At 35.8% G+C, this 21332-nt stretch overlaps 1 protein-coding gene and 1 long non-coding RNA gene across 14 annotated transcripts in view; one reads left to right on the plus strand and one right to left on the minus strand.

The window, feature by feature from the left end:
• nAChRalpha4 (nicotinic acetylcholine receptor alpha4) overlaps window positions 1–21332 on the minus strand; it is a 946244-nt gene that overhangs the window by 177916 nt on the left and 746996 nt on the right. For all 13 annotated transcript variants that reach the window (XR_011397945.1, XR_011397944.1, XM_070112964.1 and 10 more), the window contains one exon: window positions 3702–3870. Coding sequence is in view for 11 of the 13 variants with exons in the window: in XM_070112964.1 (XP_069969065.1) it covers window positions 3702–3870 (169 nt within the window). In the remaining 2 variants the exon portion in view is untranslated. The remainder of the gene's footprint in view (window positions 1–3701; window positions 3871–21332) is intronic.
• LOC138858924 (uncharacterized) lies at window positions 192–9234 on the plus strand. The gene is made up of 2 exons (XR_011397948.1): window positions 192–453; window positions 8908–9234. It is a non-coding gene; the product is annotated as an uncharacterized lncRNA (long non-coding RNA).

The following is a 21332-nucleotide window of genomic DNA, read 5'->3' on the forward strand; positions in this document are numbered from 1 at the left end:
AAATAGTATCAAATAGGATATTGCAATAACAATAAGGTTACAAATATATGCAATACACGCCAAAAAAGTATGTGGAAAGTGTACACACAGCCTAATTTATCTACATTTATTGTATGTAGAAATTGTGACTGTAAACAATTCAGTGTTTTGTTATTTCGCAATGTCTATAAATTTATTTATATAATATATTACAATTATTATTTTAGAAACATGTAGGTATACGAGTATATAAATAGATGGTAAATCTAGTGTTAAGTGAAAAAACTATTATACTCACTAGCAACATATTGCAAGAGTATAAAAATACTCTACGTGGAAAGTGTACACACAGCCTAATTTATCTACATTTATTGTATGTAGAAATTGTGACTGTAAACAATTCAGTGTTTTGTTATTTCGCAATGTCTATAAATTTATTTATATAATATATTACAATTATTATTTTAGAAACATGTAGGTATACGAGTATATAAATAGATGGTAAATCTAGTGTTAAGTGAAAAAACTATTATACTCACTAGCAACATATTGCAAGAGTATAAAAATACTCTGTAGCAATATATTGCAAGAGTATAAAAATGGACGAAAATTGTATTTAGAGTGAGAAAACGGAAGCTGTTTTTTTTCCCCTACTCCGTGATGTTTGCTGGTAGAGAAGTAACAACGGGAAAAACCAGGACAACTGATTGATTGATAGAACTATACATAAAAATTATGTTACTACAACTACAATTATTATATACGAATTCAATCTTGTGGATGGAACAGAAATATAAAAATATCAATTAAAAATCAGGAGTTGGTCGTTTAAAGTTGAAAAACTATAATTGTATTATTTTTCAATGCTGAATCATGAAAAATTAAAAACAAAAAATTTGTCCAAAACACAAAAAAAAATTGGGTTGGCCACACTTAACATTCAGGGGTATGAAAAATAGAAGTTGGCCGATTCTCAGTTCTACACGATAAGCGCATTAAATTTTATAAAAATTTGTCCAGCCGTTTCAGAGAAGTTTGGCAACAAACATCGTGACACGAGAGTTTTATATATTGTAATATATTAGATAGACTTAAGGACTTTAATAACGAAAGGCTTGAAGTTGAGACAATAATTTTTACAAAATTTGAATTTACAAAATGTGAAAAATTATATTATATTTGCAGACAAAGTTTGGATCAACTATTTTGTTTAGTAAACATGCAGTAATACCGATAAATTCTAAACCAACCAAAAAAAAAAACGAAAATTTGAAAAAAATTGCTATTTTCTTTTGAACTTAGGCTATTCCGTAGACCGATGCTCTTCTAATTCGTCGCAAATTTCCACTCGGCAAGTAACTGTTTCATGTGTGGAAATTATTCCATATTTGACGAAATTATTGAATAATCATTTTAGAACATTATATTTATATTTATAAAAATAACTTCTTTCGTCGTCTCGGGCGTCCATGCGTATGGGTATGTGATTTAAAGCATTCACTTGTTTAAAACTTCTCGAAAACACACTGACTTTCTTAACATAATATGTGTTATTAGTTTTGACTTTGGCAATTTGATGTGGACCCAAATACTTTAGCTTCATTTGAGAGCACCACCAAACTGTGTCACGCCGACTAAATGGTTGACTAAATATTGGTTACTTTCTTTGCGTCTAAGGTTGTATGTCCTTTGATTTTCAGTTTGTGTCTTTAATATTTGTTCTTTTGCATGTTGTCGTATTTCGATTCTTCCTTCTTGGACTCGTAATCTTATTTCCTCGGAGATAAGTTTCTTGATATTATATTCTTTAGCTGTTCGCATTTTAACGCTCATTAGTAATTCAGAAGGTGCCATGTCAATACTTCTGTTGTATGTGGAATTTTTTACTTGCTTGACTGTGTCTCTGAGTTTGTACCACTTCATCGATTCATCCCTGTTCAGTTTCGTTTATAATAATAATAATAACCCAACGATTACCCTCCTCCCGCCCAACCGACGCGAGGGGCGCAATCCGCATACATGCGGAATTAGCCGAGTCAGAAAAGGCAAGAGAGCTTTTTAATTGTTGAGATCTAAAACTGCTCAGCTACAGAAACAAAAATTTCAACAGCTAATGTTTATAGTTACGATATAATACAATAAATTGTTACATTTTCATTTATTAAGAGAAAACAATAAAGTCTTTTTAATTTTGAAAAGGGAGTCAGATAAGTCAAATGTGTTGGAATGAGAATTAAAATCATGACATATATGGCGGAATGGTTCGTTTAGTTCAAAATTTGATCTACAAGATTTTAACAGTAAAGGTATAAACTGCCTCGAAAAGCGAACCGGGATATTAAATTTAACAGGAGAAAACAACTGCAAACTGTTCCATTCAAGATTTTCACTAAAAATATTTTAATAGGTAGATTAATAAGTTTGAAACGACTAGTGTACGGAGGTAGACTTACCCTAGAATCCCATCGGAAATGCGCTAAGGCGAAAAGACGCTTATAATAACCGTATTAAGTCGCTCTATTTCCCAATATTGAACTTTGTATCTCCAAACGCTACCAGCAGAGTAGCCATGCAAATTTCGAACGAATCACTACGAATATATATTTATAAAATTTGTTAGTTCACTCTAACACTTCGTTGCGTTCTTGTGCACGTCATAAGCAAACAAGAAAATGATCTTCGCTTACCATCATGACTGGGTAACGGCTGTCAATGAACCTCAAAAGATCATCAAAGAACATCGCGCCTCCCGTTTTTATCGCAAGCGTTTAATTTAAGAATTGCAATCAGCTATTAGTTTAATGTGTGAGCCCAGTTAATACAATCAAAACTTTTTCAGAGCTGCTATTTCAGCTAATGGGCCCTATGCCCGTTGTCCTTTCCAAGTTGTTGTCGTTGTTATCGTCGCTTCGTTCCTCAATTCGAAAATGGGGAATACGAATTTATTTTCAATAAATGTTGATAACGCTAAGAGGAATGCCACATAGCCATTCTTTTTTCGTTTTAAAACGACAAAAAAACGGGAATCGAACCGAATATTTCCATTACGTAACTAGATTACTTACGTTCAGCAACAGACGCATTTTAGCTCATGTAATATATGGGATGTAATTGGTTGTCGTGTGGAATATTTTGCAGTAACACGGCAACATAGCCCTCAACGGAAGCGTCGGTATGAACTCCAGTTTCATTCTTTTGACTGAATATACCTAACACCGGTTTTTCGCTCAGAATCTTCTTAAGTAGTTACAAGTAAATGCAGTTATTTCGTCGAGATTTATTTCGTTCTTTAGTCTTCGACTTTTGCTTTTTTTCTTTTGCTTGCCTCTAGCCCCAATCCCAAACAACGTACATACAAACCTTTTGAAAATTTTCCAGAACTACCTCAAATTAAAAAAGAATGCCCTCAGTTTGTTCTAATCTCTGCAGCAGATTTGAGCAAAACACTTTCCAAATACTCTTGTTTCGCTGTGCATAAAAGCTTATAAACAATAATCAAGAACATTTTATTCATCAGTGAATTACGTGCTTTTAATTGTTTTAAATCGAAAAATTGCTGACATTGTTCTAACAACAAAGAAATTATATGGAATTTGTTATACGAGTAATTATATACCCCGCAAATATAGTGAAAACTGTTTTTAAAACTATTTCTTAAAAATAACGTATGTGGTAAAATAATGTTTAGTATACGTATATACTTATTGTAAAAAAATATTTACCTTTTCGCCGCTGTCCGAGGGTAAGTAGAAAGTCAAGACTGTTAGAAATGAAATTCCCATACATGGGATGATTATGTTAACGGTATAAAACAATGTTTTTCTCCTCATGGTTATGTTAAACGTAATATCCAAGTATGGTTCGTCACAGCATGTATAGAATTTTTCATTTCTGTGAATAATATGAAATTATTTATTAAAACAAATAATATGGAGATGTTTAGTTAAGCACTGCTTTATTTTCCCCGCATATGTACCATATAACACCTTCGAAACAATTTTTAATTTCTTATTATACTTTTAATTTTTGGCTTCTTTATTTTAAAGCTCACACATATGTGTAATATTTTTATACTCTCGCAACATGTTGCTACGGAGTACGTATGTATAATAAATTTTGTTTACCTATCGGTTGTTTCTTAGACCTAAAACTAATCAAGATAGATATAGAGTTATATATATATGCATAAATTATCATGATGACTGTCTGTCTGTCCGTCGTGGTGAAACTTGGTACACATGTCCCTTGGCACCCAAGAGGGGGTTGGTATTGCAAATGGGTGGAATCGGCAATTGCTACGCCCACAATATGCGCAAACATATAAAAGGCTATAACTAGGCTTTAAAATATGATATAGAACTGTTATTTGGTATAGCGAAACGCATTAGTAAGGGAAATCTGAGAATTTAACAATAGGTTTAATATACATACATATTTCCCAAACCGTTAAAGCCAAATTAGCTCAGGAACAATATTTTTAGTATACCTTCCGACATTGTGATACAAAACAAAAAAAAAAATGTAAAATCAGATAAAAACCATGCACTTCCCCATATATTATATTAGTTATGTATAGAATTACTAAATGTGAGATAACTTACAAAATAAATGCGCCAGAAGCATTAAATTTGACACCGCGGACGGCATGAAGGGTTTCATGGGAGCTGGTATAAAAATTGCACAATGGGTGTGGTATAGGACCTGCTCGAATAATTTCAAATTTGGTGTTTAACACTATCGTGCTATTCCTATGTAACGGTGTGAAAATGGACAAAAGCGGACGACAACCAGGTCTCTTTCCCATATTACACAATTATTTATTTCGTATGATTCACTACCACTTTCCAGTTTACCGTACACAACTCAAACAACATGAAATATATTGGACTAAACTTTGCACGAACAGTGCCTTTATGAAATGCTATCTCAAGTTTAAAATTGGTCATAATCGGATCCTAATTGGCCAAGCCCCTAGATAACGAATATGTGGACCTCAGTGCCTACAAACACATGAAATTAATAATAATTTGTGTCAAAGTTGTTATGAAGTAAATTAAGTTTTTTCTCTGATAGAAATACGTATCTACCAACATAAAGAGAAAAATGAAATACTTTAAACAAAAAATACGAAAGCCATTTCATATATGCGTGATTATTATACTCTCGCAACTTGTTGCTACAGAGTATAATAGTTTTGTTCACCTAACGGTTAATTGTATCACCTAAAACTAATCGAGTTAGATATAGGGTTATGTATATATAAATGATCAGGATGAAGAGACGAGTTGAAATCAGGGTGACTGTCTGTCCGTCCGTCTGTACAAGCTGTTACTTGTGGTCCCGCCCCCTAATAAGTTTAATGTGCATATCTTCTATACCACTGAAGCTATAATAACAAAATTCATTAGGAACAAATTTTTTTAGCATCTCTATCGGCAGTGAGAAAATGGGTGAAATCGGGATGTCAACCCCGCCCACTCCACATATAACGGTACTGTTAAAAACTACTAAAAGTGCGATAAATCAAGCACTAAACAAGCCAGAAACATTTAATTTCATCTCTGGGATGGTATTAGATGATTTTATAGGAACCACGTTCAAAATTAGTCAGTGGGCGTGACACCGCCCACTTTGAGGTGAAAACCCATATCTTGGGATTTCTTTAACCGATTTCAACCAAATTAGGTACATAATATTCTTCTCATATTTCTATGTGATGATACGAAAGTGGGCGAAATTACAACTACGCCTATTTCCCATATAACATCACTTTAAATTGATCTAAATTGAACCAAAACTGTCCAAGCCCCTAGGTACTGAATATGTGGACCCCAGTGCCTAAAGTTGACTTTTTACCGAAAATATCGGTCAACAAAGAAGACGTGAATCACATACAATATCGCTATCCATTCGACAACTAAATATACTCCATATAAAACTTTTATGGAAGATGAAATTTATTTAACAAAGAGACGACTTTGAACAATGAACATGACTATGTTCAAATATTTAATGATTTTCAGAGTGTACTATATCCCAAAGCTAAAGATGAAATAGAAACAAGTAAGGAAGAGCTAAGTACGGATGTAACAATGAACATTTTATACTTTCGCAGAGTTAAATGGTATAGTCGTTTTAGATTTCTTTGTGGATCTTGCCGCCTTGTTCTATGTTGACCGCTATTTACGGTAAAAAGTCAATTATAGGCACTGGGGTCCACATATTCAGTATCTTGGGGCTCGAACAGTTTTGGTTCAATTTAGATAATTTTTGGTCACAATATGGTGGCATACATTAAACGTATTATTCACGCAAAGTTTTGCGCCGATATAATCATTGTTGCTTGACTTGCCTACTGGCAAGTGAAAAAATCAGATGGAATTTAAAATGATTCGCCCATTTTCGTACTATAACATAGAAATATAAGAAGAATATTATGTACCGAATTTGGTTGAAATCGGTTAAAAAGATCCCAAGATATGAGTTTTCACCTAAAAGTGGGCGGTGTCACGCCCACTGACTAATTTTGAACGTGGTTCCTATAAAATCATCTAATACCATCCCAGAGATGAAATTAAATGTTTCTGGCTTGTTTAGTGCTTGATTTATCGCACTTTTAGTAGTTTTTAACAGTACCGTTATATGGGGAATGGGGGGTTTTCACCCGATTTCACCCATTTTCACACTGCCGATAGAGATGCTAAAAACATTTGTTCCCAGTGAATTTTGTTATTATAGCTTCAGTGGTATAGAAGATATGCATATTAAACTTATTAGTTAAGAGTCTTGTATCTTGTTGTGGAGCTTAGTTATGGCAATTTATTTGTTTTTAGTTACAAGTTACAGCTTGCACGGACGGACAGACGGACGGACGGACAGACAGTCACCCTGATTTCAACTCGTCTCTTCATGCTGATCAGTTATATATATATAACCCTATATCTAACTCGATTAGTTTTAGGTGATACAAACAACCGTTAGGTGAACAAAACTATTATACTCTGTAGCAACAAGTTGCGAGAGTATCAATAAGATGAAGATTAGAATCGGTGAGTTGAATAAAATAGGTGGAATCGGATAGACAAGATCCGAAAAGGCTAGAAATAAATAATGTGATATTCAGAAAATCATAAAAAGGAGAGACAATCCTACACCAAGATTTACAAACATGAAGCCCAGCCAACCAAAACTCAGAAGATTCACAAATCGAAAATAAAAAGAGGAATAAAACCAGAAAAAACGTAGCTTCGGTGAAACCGATTTTTAATTTGTAAGGCAGCTATGATAAAGTGATCTGATCTGAACAATTTCGGAGATAATAGTATTGCTTTATACAATAACCCATGCCAAATTTCGTGAAGATACCTCGTCAAATGAAAAAGTTTTCCATATAAGCAGTTGATTCCGATTGTTCAGTTTGTACAGCAGCTATATATTCTAGTGAGGTGATCTGCAAAATTTATTCGGTGATTACATTTTTGCCTTAGACAATAAGTTATGCCTAATTTCGTGAAGATACCTCGTCAAATGAATAAGCTTTCATGCAAGCACTTTACTCCGATCATTTAGTTAAATGTAGCGATTTGCTATAGTCATCCGATCTATACAATTTCTTCGGAGATGGCATTGTTGTCTTTAATAATAATCCATGCCAAATTTCGTGAAGATACCTCGTTAAATGAAAGAGTTTTCAATACAAGCACATGATATCGATCGGTCAGTTTGTATGGCAGCTATATGCTATAGTGATCTGATTTAAACAATTTTTTCCGAGATTGGATCACTGCCTTAAATAATTATCCATGCTAAATTTCGTTATATATCTCGTCAAATGAAAAAGTTTTCGATGCAACCACTTTACCCAGAACGTTTATGGAAAACTCTCTCATTTGACGAGGTACCTTCACGAAATTTGGCACGTATCATTATTTAAGGCATTAATCCAATCTCCGAAGAAATTGTATAGATGGGATCACTATACCATACAGCTGCCATACAAACTGAACAATCGGAATCAAGTGCTTGTATGGAAAGCTCTTTCATTTGACGAGGAATCTGCACGAAATTTGGCATGTATTATTATTTAAAGCATTAATCTAATCGCCGAAGAAATTGTATAGATCGGAAGACTATGACATGTAGCTGCCATATTAACTGAACGATCGGAGTAAAGTGCTTGCATGGCACATTTTTTTATTTGACGAGGTATCTTCACGAAATTAGACACGAGTTCTTGCTTAAGGCAAAAAATTATTCTCCACAGGAATTGGTCAGATCAGATCACTATATCACATAGCTGCCATACAAATTGAAAGTTCGGAATCAAGTTCATGTAAGGGGCCTTTGTATTTGTGAAGGGTATTATAGCTTCGGTGTAACCGAAGTTAACGTTTTTTCTTGTTTTTGTATATATTTTACAGGGTCTCCGACGTTTCCTTCTGGGTGTTGCAAACTTCGTGGCAAACTTAATAAACCCTGTTCAGGGTACAAAAAATTAAGAAGCTCAGGCCACTTAATTTAGTGAGAATATGAAATTTAATAGTAAACAATAAAAAACACTTATGTTTTGAAGAATGAAAGTTAAGAAAGCTTCATATTTCAATTTTCTACAATCAACCTCTGACGAAAAATAATAATAAAAACAGTTATATCTATAAAATTCTGGTGTCACGGTATTTGTTGCGCAATTTCTCCGAATCGGCTGTACCGATTACCGGGTAGGTCTGAGAATCGGCCAACATCTAGTTTTGTACACCTAAATGTCAACACCACCAATATTATTATTTTTTCCTTTTGGACCACAATGTTTTGTTTTTATTTTTACATGATTAAGCATTAAAACATATAAGCTATTCTAAATTTTCACAGATATACGATCCACTCCTGATTTTTAATCGTAATTTATATATTATTCTATTTCATCCACAGATCCACAAGATGGCAATCGAATATAATATAATATTTGAAGTATACTATAATTTTAATGTATAGTTCTATCAATCAATCAGTTATCTCCGCCAGATGTCTCCCATTGTCACTTCTGAACCAGCAAACATTACGGAGTAGGGATGAAAACGAAGCCGGCTTCCTTTTTCTTACTCTCCATACAGTTTTCGTCCATGTTGTATATTTGGTCTTTTTTGTGCATTAAATATATTTGCAAGTATGTGAATAGAGGAAGTGAATTTAGAATAGAAAATCCTATTGTAAATGCTCCTCCAATAAATTAAAATGATGAAATAACGATTTACCAAATTGGCCTGTTTATCAGCTCCAATGAAGTAGCCTGGCATATCTCCGGTTTCCAATTTAGAGAGCATTTTGTGAGTTGATGATTGTGCAAAAATCAGTCACTAATTTTACACAAAACATAATAATCTTGAATGGCTGACAGAAAGAGCAATTTGGGCAGCAAACAATGAATTATCCAATTGACTTTTAGAATTCAACCATTCAATCTCCAATTATTTTCCCTCATATTTTAACCTACTGCGGCTTTCTAATGGCACAACATTGGTCATTAAAAATTTAAGAAATGGGCCAAGTTCGGTGAGACCGAACATTTTATATTCTTGTAACTTGCAAGAATCAAAGGCCTTCAGATGCTGGCATAACTTTATATTAAGCTAGAATAGGAAAAGTTAAGTTCGGGTGTAACTTGCAAAAATCAAAGACCCGGAAATTCCTTCAGGTGCTAACAAAACTTAGAATGTTGCGAAGGAATTAAACATATATTAGTCGATGAAATCGTGAAAAAATTACAAACAAATTTTGAATCTTATTCACTTATATTGAAGGCCATTGAATAGTTCGGTGCCCAATTTAGTGGAAAACATCCAACACTGGATTTAAATTGTTCATACTTTACTTAAACACGCGTTAAATATTATACATATGTATGTAGGTAAGTGAAAATGCGATTGATCTCGGATACGAATGAAAGGGAGACTTTATTTTTATAATAGTGTATTAATGTTAAAATAAAAAGTATTGTATGGTGAGTGAAGCAATGTGTAACTTTGAATTCCGGCAATGTCCGGATTCTCATTCAACTACGTGAACGCGTGAGGAGCAGTGTCGATTAGAGCTAGCTCGGAAGGTGGTTGCAACCCCAAAATTTCTTTAATTGTGAGTTGAGGTATTCATTTGAGATTTCCCCAACTTGAGCTGTCATGGTGGTAACTGGTTCCGCAACTAGGCCACTTAGGAGCCAACGGGGGTGTTGCAGTTGGGATCTGCTAGCTTTAGGTGTAAAACCTTTTACCAATGCTTGGTACTTATGTGATAGCTTGCAAGCATATTTGTTAGTTGCGGTAAGACAATAGCTGCTGCTTGAATGCGCTTATCCGCTTTGAGAAAAGTAAGGGTATTGGGGAAGATTTTGTTACTCTTCCGCCTATTCCCTTGATTTCGTAATTGGCTAGTTTTGTTGGCAGATGTAGCTTATTTTGTGCCCTAGCTGCTATGAAAGATCGTTGAGATCCTTGTACTATTAAGGCCCTAAGTTTAAACAGTAAACAGTTCTCCTCGGTGCTTAATGGAGACGACTGCTGTGGATTGTAATACCATACTTTGAAATTCGCTGCTTTTGCAATTAAACCCGTGCTTCTTTTCTTATAAGCGTTGCTTTGGGGAGAACTGGGATATGTGCTGCAATGAAGCATTGAGTGGGTCTTTTATGACAATAAAAGCAATTGAATTTGCTTTTACAATTTTTATAAGTATGCGCATGTGACAAGCAATTTGTACAAAGTATTTTTGAGTTGACAAAATTATTTCATTCGTTAACTTTTAAGTTTTTAAACTTCTCGCAAGATTGTAATATATGCCCTCTTGTGCATAGTTCGATGGGAATAATGTTTATTCTGTTCGGATGTGAACGATAGCGATTTGTAAAAGCTTCTGTTTAATGTGTTTTTGCTACTAGCTGGGGTCTATTGTAGCTTCTTTTTAGGCCGCGCTGAACAATTTTGATTTTTCTTAGTCTTTTAGACTTAGACTTTTCGGAAGAAAAAACGACTCCGCAAAGTTTGGTGTTTTCTATGGGTATATGTATGTTATCTCCTCCCGCCCAACCGACGCGAGGGGCGCAATCCGCATACGTGCGGAATTAGCCGAGTCAGAAAAGGCAAGAGAGTTTTAAGTGTTGAGATCTAAAACTGCTCAGCTACAGAAACAAAAATTTCAACAGCTAAGATCTAAAGTTACAATATAATAAATTGTTACATTTTCGTTTATTAAGAGAAAACAATAAAGTCTTTTTAATTTTGAAAAGGGAGTCAGATAAAACAAATGTGCTGGAATGAGAATTAAAATCATGACATATACGGCGGAATGGCTCGTTTAGTTCAAAATTTGATCTACAGGATTTTAGCAGTAAAGGTCTAAACTGTCTCGAAAGGCGAACCGGGATATTAAATTTAATTTCAGACAGGAGAAAAGAACTGCAAACAGTTCCATTCAAAAGTTTCACTAAGAATATTATGCCAAGCATTTCCCTACGACTAGAAAGTGTAGGTAGATTAATAAGTTTCAAACGACTAGTGTATGGAGGGAGACTTACCCTAGAATCCCATCGGAAATGCGCTAAGGCGAATAGTAAAAATTGTTTTTGAACAGACTCTAACTTGTCAGAATGGATTTGGTAGCTAGGGTTCCATACCACAGAGCCATATTCCAATATAGGTCTAACCAAAGTTTTATAAAGTGTTTTATTAATATACGGATCTCTAAATTCTTTAGACCAACGTTTAACAAAACTGAGGACAGCTTTTGCTTTCAAGACCATGGTATCAATATGAAGACTGAAATTAAGCTTAGGGTCAATATTAACTCCCAAATCAACATAGTTAAAAACTTGCTCTATAATATGGTGTTTTATTACATAAGAAGAGGGGTGCACAGATCTACGGGAAAAGCACATCGTCTTCCATTTATTGAGATTCAATGGCAAATCATTTCTATCACACCATGCAACCAAATTGTTTAAGTCTGTTTGCAACAGACACCTTCCCTCAGTTGAAGTGTATGATTTAAAAAGCTTTGCGTCGTCAGCGTATAATAAAATTTTTGAGAATTCTATTACTGAAGAGATATCGTTAATAAACAACAAGAACAGAATCGGGCCAAGATGACTACCTTGCGGAACACCTGAAGAAACATTAATTGTATCTGAAGGTGTATCCTCAAATATCACTCGTTGTGTTCTATTATAAAGATAGGAAGATACCCATTGAAGGAATCTTGGCTGAAAGCCCAGCAGATCAAGTTTATGTATGAGAATCGAGATATTCACTTTATCGAAAGCTTTGCTAAAGTCTGTGTATATAACATCCGTATGCTTATGTTCCCTAAAACCCAATGATACATGGTTTACAAATTCAAGTAAGTTTGTTATAGTCGAATTCCCTTTACGAAATCCATGCTGAGATGAGGAAATTAACGGAGAAATCGAAAAGGTTAAATGGTCAGTGATGATAGCTTCAAAAATTTTAGGTATAACTGATAGGTTTGCGATACCTCTATAGTTTTCAATGTTGGATCTAAATCCACTTTTATGCAAAGGGATCATAAATGACTGTTTCCATATTGCAGGAAATATACCGTGTTTAAGAGAGGAATTAAATATCCTTGTCAAAGGCAGGTAAATATATTTGGCACTATTTTTTAGGAAGCATGTGGGTATCATGTCTGGGCCATAACTAAAAGATGGTTTTAACTTATTTAAATTAAATAGGACGTCTTCTTTAGAAATAATTGGAGCGTTAATTAAAGTATTCGAACACAGCACTTTCTGATAAGAAAAAGTTTTGGAAGAATTATTACAGTAGTTTGACTTGAAAAATTCTGCAAATATATTGGATATAATATCATTGTCACTTGAAATGATAGATTTGTATTTCATTGCGGACGGAAATTTGGAAATCCTGCGTTTGGAGTTGACGAAATCATAAAACGATTTTGATTACTTTCAAATTTTTTTTTTTTTCTTTATTTAAATAATTATTATAACATTTTTTGTTTAGGTCAAAATATTGTCGACGCAATAGAGAATATTTAGAATAGTAGACAAGTGAACCGGTTTTTTTTAAATGTTTAAAGGCTCGAGTAAAGTGTAAAGTTGTATATATATACAGTGCCACATATACGTATAAACGCACTCTAAACTAACGGAAATTCGTATGGAGTGCAAACCCCCACTTTTGTTGTTGTTGTTATATTTAAATAGTTGCATTTTAAATCCGATAGCAAAAAAAGGCATATATTCGTTTAAACACATCAACTTAATTTTTAATAAGGCTACATTTATTTAATTTTTAACAATTTATTGGTCCTCCATTTTTATTTACAACCTCAAAAATACGGTTTGGCATCGAGTCCACTAAATTTTGCAGCAGCGTCCGGTCCAAATCTTCCCAAGCCTCCTTAATAGCCAATTTGAGCTCAAGTGTTGTTTTAAAGAGGTGTCTTAGAGCTTTTTGCGCGTAGATTTTTGCGACATGTGCCCCCAAAGGTTCTCCACTGGATTCAAATCAGGACTGCATGCAGGCCATTTCATAAGAGAGATGTTGTGCTCTTCATTTCAGAGACTCTTTAGAGACGTGGATGGCAGCGTTATCTTGTTGAAAAATGCAATCTTCATCCATTTTATCTTCCAAAAATGAAATGAGAGCGTCGTCCAACAATTCTGTGTATATTTTTGAGTTCATTTTGGGCGGCACAAAGCAAATTTTTGCTTTTCCTCTCGATGAGAAAGCAGCCCACACCATAACGCTGCCACCACCAAAGTTTCTCTTTGACATACGGATGTCATTGTTACGCAAGTCATGCCAGTAACAACTGTACGAGTCTGGACCATCCAGATTAAACTTTTTTTCATCGGAAAACACAACATTGTCCCACTCTATTGACCACTGCATGTGCTCTTTGGCGAAGTCTAACCGAGCTTGTTTGTGGTGCGGCTTCAATACAGGCTTGTACACCGGTTTTTTCCATTTTACGTTAGGTGACATGCGTAAAATGTTTGCAATGTGCCTTGTTGTCACCGGTAAATCCAACTTCTCCTTTATTTGAGTGGAGTTCAAAAAATGTTTTGTGGCTTCCGTTTTTATTTGGTTTATTTGGCGTGAATTTAGTTTATTATTGCCTTTCGTGGGCTTTTTTACGCCATAATTCTCACCTTTTTTTTAAAAAGGAGCGCACAACTGCCTCTGATCTTCCGATGCTTCGCCCAATCTCTCGATTTGAGTAACCTTCTTTGTGGTACAGGTTGATTTGGACCTTTTCACTGTCGTTTAAGTAACTGCCTTTTGGCATTTTAATAAAACCTTAAAAAAAAATATTATAACAACTTTTTTGAACTTTAATAAACGAAAACTTACCAATCTTCAATTTAATTGAAAAAATTTATTTTTTATTTTTAATCACAAACACGTTGTCGGCTTCTCTAATCAGATGCGTTTGAACGAATATGTGCCTGTTTTTGCTATTTGATTTAAAATGCAACGATTTAAATATAACAACAACAACAAAAGTGGGGGTTTGCACTCATACGAATTTCCGTTAATTTAACAAACAATATGAGAGAGAATTTGTTGTAATTAGTGCAATGCAAAGAAAGAGAGAAGTTAGCAAAATTAAAACTAAGAGTGCGTTTATACGTATATGTGGCACTGTATATGTTGTTTTTTTAACTTCCCGCTAAGAAAATGGAAAATTTTCTAAAAATCGGGAAGATATTGGTTTCACCCCATTTTGCAAAAATCGAGTTCTCAACAGATCTCGACGTTCTGAGGGTCGAGGAAGCTTCCCCGAACATTTCTACGATGATGTCCGTATGTCTGTATGTATGTGTGGATGTATGTGTGTGTGTGTGGATGTATGTGACCCTCTTATAACTATTAAACTGCTCAACCGATTTGAATAAACTAAACGGCATTCCAAAGGGTTTCATTGCACTTGAATTTCGTGTAAGTTTGGACCCAATCGGACTAGTAGATTTCGAGAAATCTCAAAAATAAAAATTTTGAAAAATCGTTTTTTTCGAATTTTTTCCAAACGACTTGACCGATCGACACCAAAAACTAATCAGTTCTAAACCTTGAAGAAACACATCGTTTGCCGCAAACCGGGTTGAAATCGGTTGATTTACTTGCTAGATATCGAAAACGAAAAATTTCGAAGAGCTCAAAAGCAGTGAAAAAAGCGAAATTTGAACGTTAGCGTATGAAATTAGAGGGAAGTTGCAGGGATGGCCCTTGAGGCCAACCGTTTTCCACATTTTTTTTTATGTGTAAATATGAACGCTAAGCCACTTCACAGCACTTTTATTCACTTAAGTTATATATACAATATATAATATATACAATATATATATTGTCTCCGTCTGGATGGATGGAGCTTCTGGCCTTCGGAGTTTATCCGGATGGCTGGTCTGCTGTGATCTGCTCGCGACATGGCGGCTTGGGGCTAGTTGTTACCCAGGCCGTCACCCGGACTTTGGGGTAATTGGCATAGGGTAACTGACGTAGACTCCGGAGTTATGTGCACCGTAGCCAAACATTAAGGCAGTGCCCATAAGCTTGGACAACCTGCTGACGTTGCATGGGCTGCATGCCTCAGAAAATGCTGTGTGTTGCAGCCAGTGTGTGCGTCGGCACGGTGGGCATCGGCCTCGCCGAGGTCCCCTAGTGAGTGTTGAAGAGGGTGATAGTGGTCGCGTGCCACTACGGGGAAACATAATTTCACGAGCGGTCTTGTTAGTGTTCCGCTTTGAGTACTGAGATAAACTACTCGTATATGATCGTCGGAACGGCCAAGCCGCCATTCTCTGGGATAGAAAATCATCGTGTATGATGACACAGTCGCCAAGGTTTGGCGCTTGTTTAGTGGTCTTCCGACGGTATCTTTTCATCAGCGATTTATTAAGGATAGCGACTCAACGCCTTGCTTAGGTATGGCCAGAATGGATGCTTCTTTGAGAAAATGCCCTAGGGTTAGGGCTGTGAAGTCAGAGGGATCTTGCGAGAGTGTTGTGAGTGGCCGTGAACTGAGAACGGCTTCAATTCGAATTAATAAGGTAGTGAATTCTTCATAATTGAATTTGCTATATCCAGCTACGTTTTTGAAGTGGTATTTGAAGCTTTTTACAGCTGATTCCCATAAACTACCCATATGAGGAGCGTTTGAGGCGCGCACTGCCACATAATTATTTCAGATATATTTTTATTAATCGAGTTTATTTTAAAAACATTGAAATAAGTATGAATTCATGTGTATTTATATTTTTACATATATTATTATTATATTACAAAAATAAGACATTAATACATCAGTATTTTTTAATACAAATTAAGACCACGCCATGGAAGTAAGCAAAAAATTGAGTTCTGACAAAACGTTGAAAAAAACCACATGACAACTTTGCCGATAAACATACATACAAACATACGAGCTCGCATACATATTGACGCCGAATTTTGCGTATCGTCGCGGAGTTGACAAAATTTGTTTGTTTTTGAAGTGCTTTGCTATTGAAAATTGACTTATGCTCTTTTGAAATACTACGACTACCGATTGGGCTGCATTTTCATGCCGTTGAATTTAGATAAAATGGGCTAAAACGAAAAACCATAAAATAATGATAATAAGTAAACATATAAAAGTACTATATATGCAGTGTGCCTAGAAAATATAGAAGTAGATAAAGATCTCATATGAATGGCAATTGTATATAAATTGTATAATCTAATGTCATATATAATGCATAACATGAAATAAATTAAAATAATATTTCAAATCGCTAAGAGGTCATGTTGCCAATTCCCCTTTTTGAAGGGAACATCAGACATATTCTTCAATTTCTGATTTTTAGCAAATGTTTTGAGGAAGCAGCTTGTAGGTCACATACAAATGCGAGGGGGATGGTAGGATTGTCAGTGATACAAATTGTAAAATTGAAGTTTTGGTGATTCTTCAATTTTACTGAAGACATTCAAACTAAATTTCATTCATTTTTATTTAAACTTTATTTTCGCGCATTTGCTGTAGGAACTCCATATGAAAACCAAACTTGGTTGACCAGGCGCACAGGAAAAAGAGCGCAGTGCAGAGTTATAAACGATCACACTTCGTTTTATAGCATACGCGGGTTTCTTATGAATGAATTTGTTGGCGTTGTAAAATGAAATATGTAGAAAATATAGCGCATGCTTGCTCGAATCTTATTGGTCGATGATGGTGCGTCTGCGATTTTTTTTGTCGCTTGCTCGAATGTTTAATTTTTTTACAAAAGGCATATTAAGGGACATACGTACATATGTACATACAAGTACATATATGTACATTATATATTTGCACATGCGATTGGAGGAAAGGCAATTTCAAGAATATTCACATACAAATTGATCATTTGAAACTAGTAAATAGCTGTTTGAGTTCACAGATTAGACATTACTTCTTAACTGTTGTCCGTGGTGCTGCTTGTAAAGCACAGCTCGGTTTTGCTTTGTTTGTTTAACATCAAATATTTGCCTGAGTTCACATCTTAGCACAGATGTAGTTTTACTTCTGTGTTAATTTTTATAAACCTTTTTTATTACATTTATTTTAATTTAATTGTCATTTTTTCCTTATTATATAAATGTTTTTTAAAATCTATTATTTCTTTATATTATTTTAATTTTCCTTAACACGCATGCCAAAGAATATCTGCGCATACATATATTAGTCGTTCCTTTATAAGGTGGTGAAAATTTGCTTGGTTCCTTGTTAAAGTGGTGTAGTTTGTTGAGTTCGATTATCATGAGGGGAAGGTACCTTTTTGACGTGGTGTAATTGAACTTTCGAATTTGTGCATTTTCGATGTTCCCTTAATAGTTTAGATTTTAGCACAGCTAATATTTGCGCCTTCTATATTCATTAACATTCTCTGCTAATATATTATGCTTCAATATGTTTTGTGCAATCCTGCTTGTTTTTGTTGGGCAAAGAACAAGGGTTGTTGAGGATATGTGCCAATGTGGACTTATAATATTATATGGTATATTATATATAGGCAATCCTACTTGTTTTTGCTTGACAAAGAACAAGGGATATTCGGGATATTTGCCAATGTGAACTTTGTAGCGATGTACTTATGTATGTGTTTAAATGAGTTTAAACTCCCTCCTCCAAGTGCACCACTCTACTCGGGAAAAACTGACACACCCTAATGAAAGACACCACACCTGTGAACACTCAAGGAATTTCACAACGACACCACCACACTCTGCCTCTGAGAACAAACTCTTGAGCTCGATCACTGGATTGTTAAATTAAAGTCCCAATTTAATGCTATGCACTTATCTTTATTTCCAGTTCTAACAACTTAACACTTATTTCTCGCTATTCAAACTTATAACTTATTGCTTATAGCTTAATTGCTCTTTACACGGCAACACTCTAATTAGAACTGTGTCTGCTGCACAATCCGGCAGCCCTTATATAGTAAATTTTTAACAAAAGTTCGCTACTAGAACATTCTGGCAACTACGAATTCGTTGTCTAGTTGCTTCTGGCAGTTTATCGTTAATTCTGATTTGTTCTGGTACTCGTGTTCGCCACACTGCCCTCTACCTAAGTCTGATCGTCCCGATTAGACATATTTGCGGTACCAAACGCTGCAAGGCGTTCCAGATGAACTACCTTCATTTTATTCCTTGGTCTTCCAATGGTCTGTATGCGATACACTACATCACTGAGTCGTTTAATAACCTGGTATGGTCCTTCCCAATTACACTGTAATTTGGGAGGCAGCCCTTTCTTTCGTTGTGGGTTATATAACAATACCCAGTCGCCTTCAATAAAACGCTCAGAGTTTATTGCCTTGTCGTATTTTGCTTTCATCTTATCGCTCATTATTTTGGTGCGCTGTCTCACCATAGCACGTATATCCCTCATCTCGTCTTCTAGGATGCTATTGAAATCCTTAGTATTCCTTCCTCCGGTGGCGTTAATTCCAAATTTTAAATCAATCGGTAGTCAAAGATCATTACCAAAAATTATCCTTGCTGGAGTCTGCCCCGTTGTTTCATGTACAGCAGACCGATAAGCCATCAGGAACAAGGATATATGGGTATCCCAATCTTTTTGATACTTGTCAACAACTTTCCTCAAATGTTCTTCCAAAGTTCGATTGAATCGTCCTACCATGCCTTAGGACTGCGGATGTAGTGCAGTTGTACGGGTTTTCCGGATACCCAGCTCCTGCATATCTCCTGTATTAGAGCTGATTCAAAATTTCTTCCTTGGTCAGAATATAATTCTATTGGAACACCATATCTCGATACCCAATTGTTGATGAATACATCCGCTACTGTTCCTGCCTCTTGGTTAGGAATTGCGTATACCTCTGGCCATTTGCTGAAATTGTCCATGACTACCAAAACATATCTGTTTCCTAATTTACTGATAGGAAATGGACCAGCTACATCCATGGCTACTCGCTCAAAAGGCGCACCTGAATTGTACTGCTTCATCTGACCATGACTCCTGCACCTCGGCCCTTTAGAAGCAATGCACTCGACACAATTGGCGATCCACTCTGTAACTGATTGACGACAACCAACCCAATAAAATCTTTGTTTTACTTTCTCCAAGGTTTTAGTGATACCCATGTGTCCTCCACTTGGACCGTTGTGCAGCACGTTGAGAACTTCAGGAATTCTTACTTTTGGTACAATCATTAGAGCTCGTGAACTTTGCCCATCTTCGCTTTCCCATACGCGATGCAAGCAGCCAGACACTAACTTCAAACTATTCCATTGTGCCCAATAAGCCTTTGCGACTGGGCTTTCTGCAGCTATTTCTTCTCTCGTTGGACGTTTATTCATCTTCAATCCGTGTATTACACTTTTCAAATCTGGATCCTTTTGCTGACATTTCCGTAGCTCCTCCGGATCCCAGTCTGATGTTATAGTCATTAATAGGACATCTATAATGTCTTCTTTGCCTTCAGCTTTTGAGCAATGTCTGCATTCCAGATTAAAGGGACGGCGGGACATGGCGTCAGCATTTCCATGACTACTACCTTTGCGATGTTCAATAGAGAAGTCGTAACTTTGGAGTCTCTCAATCCACCGTGCCAACTGTCCTTCAGGGTTCCTGAATTGTAGAAGCTATTTTAATGCTGCATGATCTGTCCTCACCCGAAATCGCTGGCCATAAAGGTACTTATGAAAATGTTTGATGCACTTCATCAACGCCAGTAATTCCCTCCGAGTAACACAATAATTTCTCTCTGGCTTGCTTATGGTCTGGCTGCAATACGCAACCACTTTCTCTGCCCATCAATGACTTGTGATAGAACGCCTCCTACTGCAAATCCACTAGCATCCGTATCCAAAATAAACGTTGATCCTGGGACCAGGTATGCCAACATTGGCGCAGTACTTAACCGTTTCTTCAGAGTTTGGAAAGCCACTTCCTGTTCTTTAGTCCATTCAAAAACTCTGTTCTTTTTCGTGAGTTCATGGAGGCTACTAGCTACGCTGGCAAAATTTGGAACGAATCGTCTATAATAAGCACATAGTCCAAGGAAACTCCGCAATTCATGTAAATTTTTAGGAGTGGGCCAATCTCTTACTGCCTCGATCTTTTCATTAACTGTGCAAATGCCCTCTGTTGTCACTTTGTGTCCTAAGTAGCTTACTTCCTTTTTGAAAAGGGAACACTTCTTTGGACTCAGCTTCAGACCAGCGCTAGCTATCCGTTGGAAAACCTCTTCCAAGTTCTTAAGGTGTTCATCGAAGCTTTTACCCAACAGGTAAAAGGTCCAGGTCTTCCAGTGTAATCCTTTTAATACCTGTTCCATCAGTCTCTCAAAAGTAGTAGGGGCGTTACATAATCCAAAGGGCATTACGGTAAATTGCCACAGACCATCACCAACGCTGAAAGCCGTCTTTTCTTTGTCTTCTTCGTTTACCTCCACTTGCCAATAACCACTTTTTAAATCAAGTGTTGAGAACCATTTTGTGCCTGACAACGAGTCAAGTGTGTCATCGATTCTAGGTAGTGAAGGTAGGTCATTCAACCTTCTATAGTCCACACAAAATCTCATGTTGCCATCTTTCTTCTTCACAAGTACTACAGGTGAGCTCCACGGACTCTCTGATGGTTCGAGTACGCCGCTTTCGCTCATTTCAACTGGCTTACAACTTCACGTTTTGCTAAGGGAATGCTCCGAGGAGCCTGGCGGATTGGTTCACATCTTAGCACAGATGCAGTTTTACTTCTGTGTTAATTTTTATAAACCTTTTTTATTACATTTATTTTAAATTAATTGTCATTTTTTCCTTATTATATAAATGTTTTTT

This window comes from Bactrocera oleae, chromosome 2 (genome assembly GCF_042242935.1).
Source record: "Bactrocera oleae isolate idBacOlea1 chromosome 2, idBacOlea1, whole genome shotgun sequence".
NCBI lineage: Eukaryota > Metazoa > Arthropoda > Insecta > Diptera > Tephritidae > Bactrocera > Bactrocera oleae.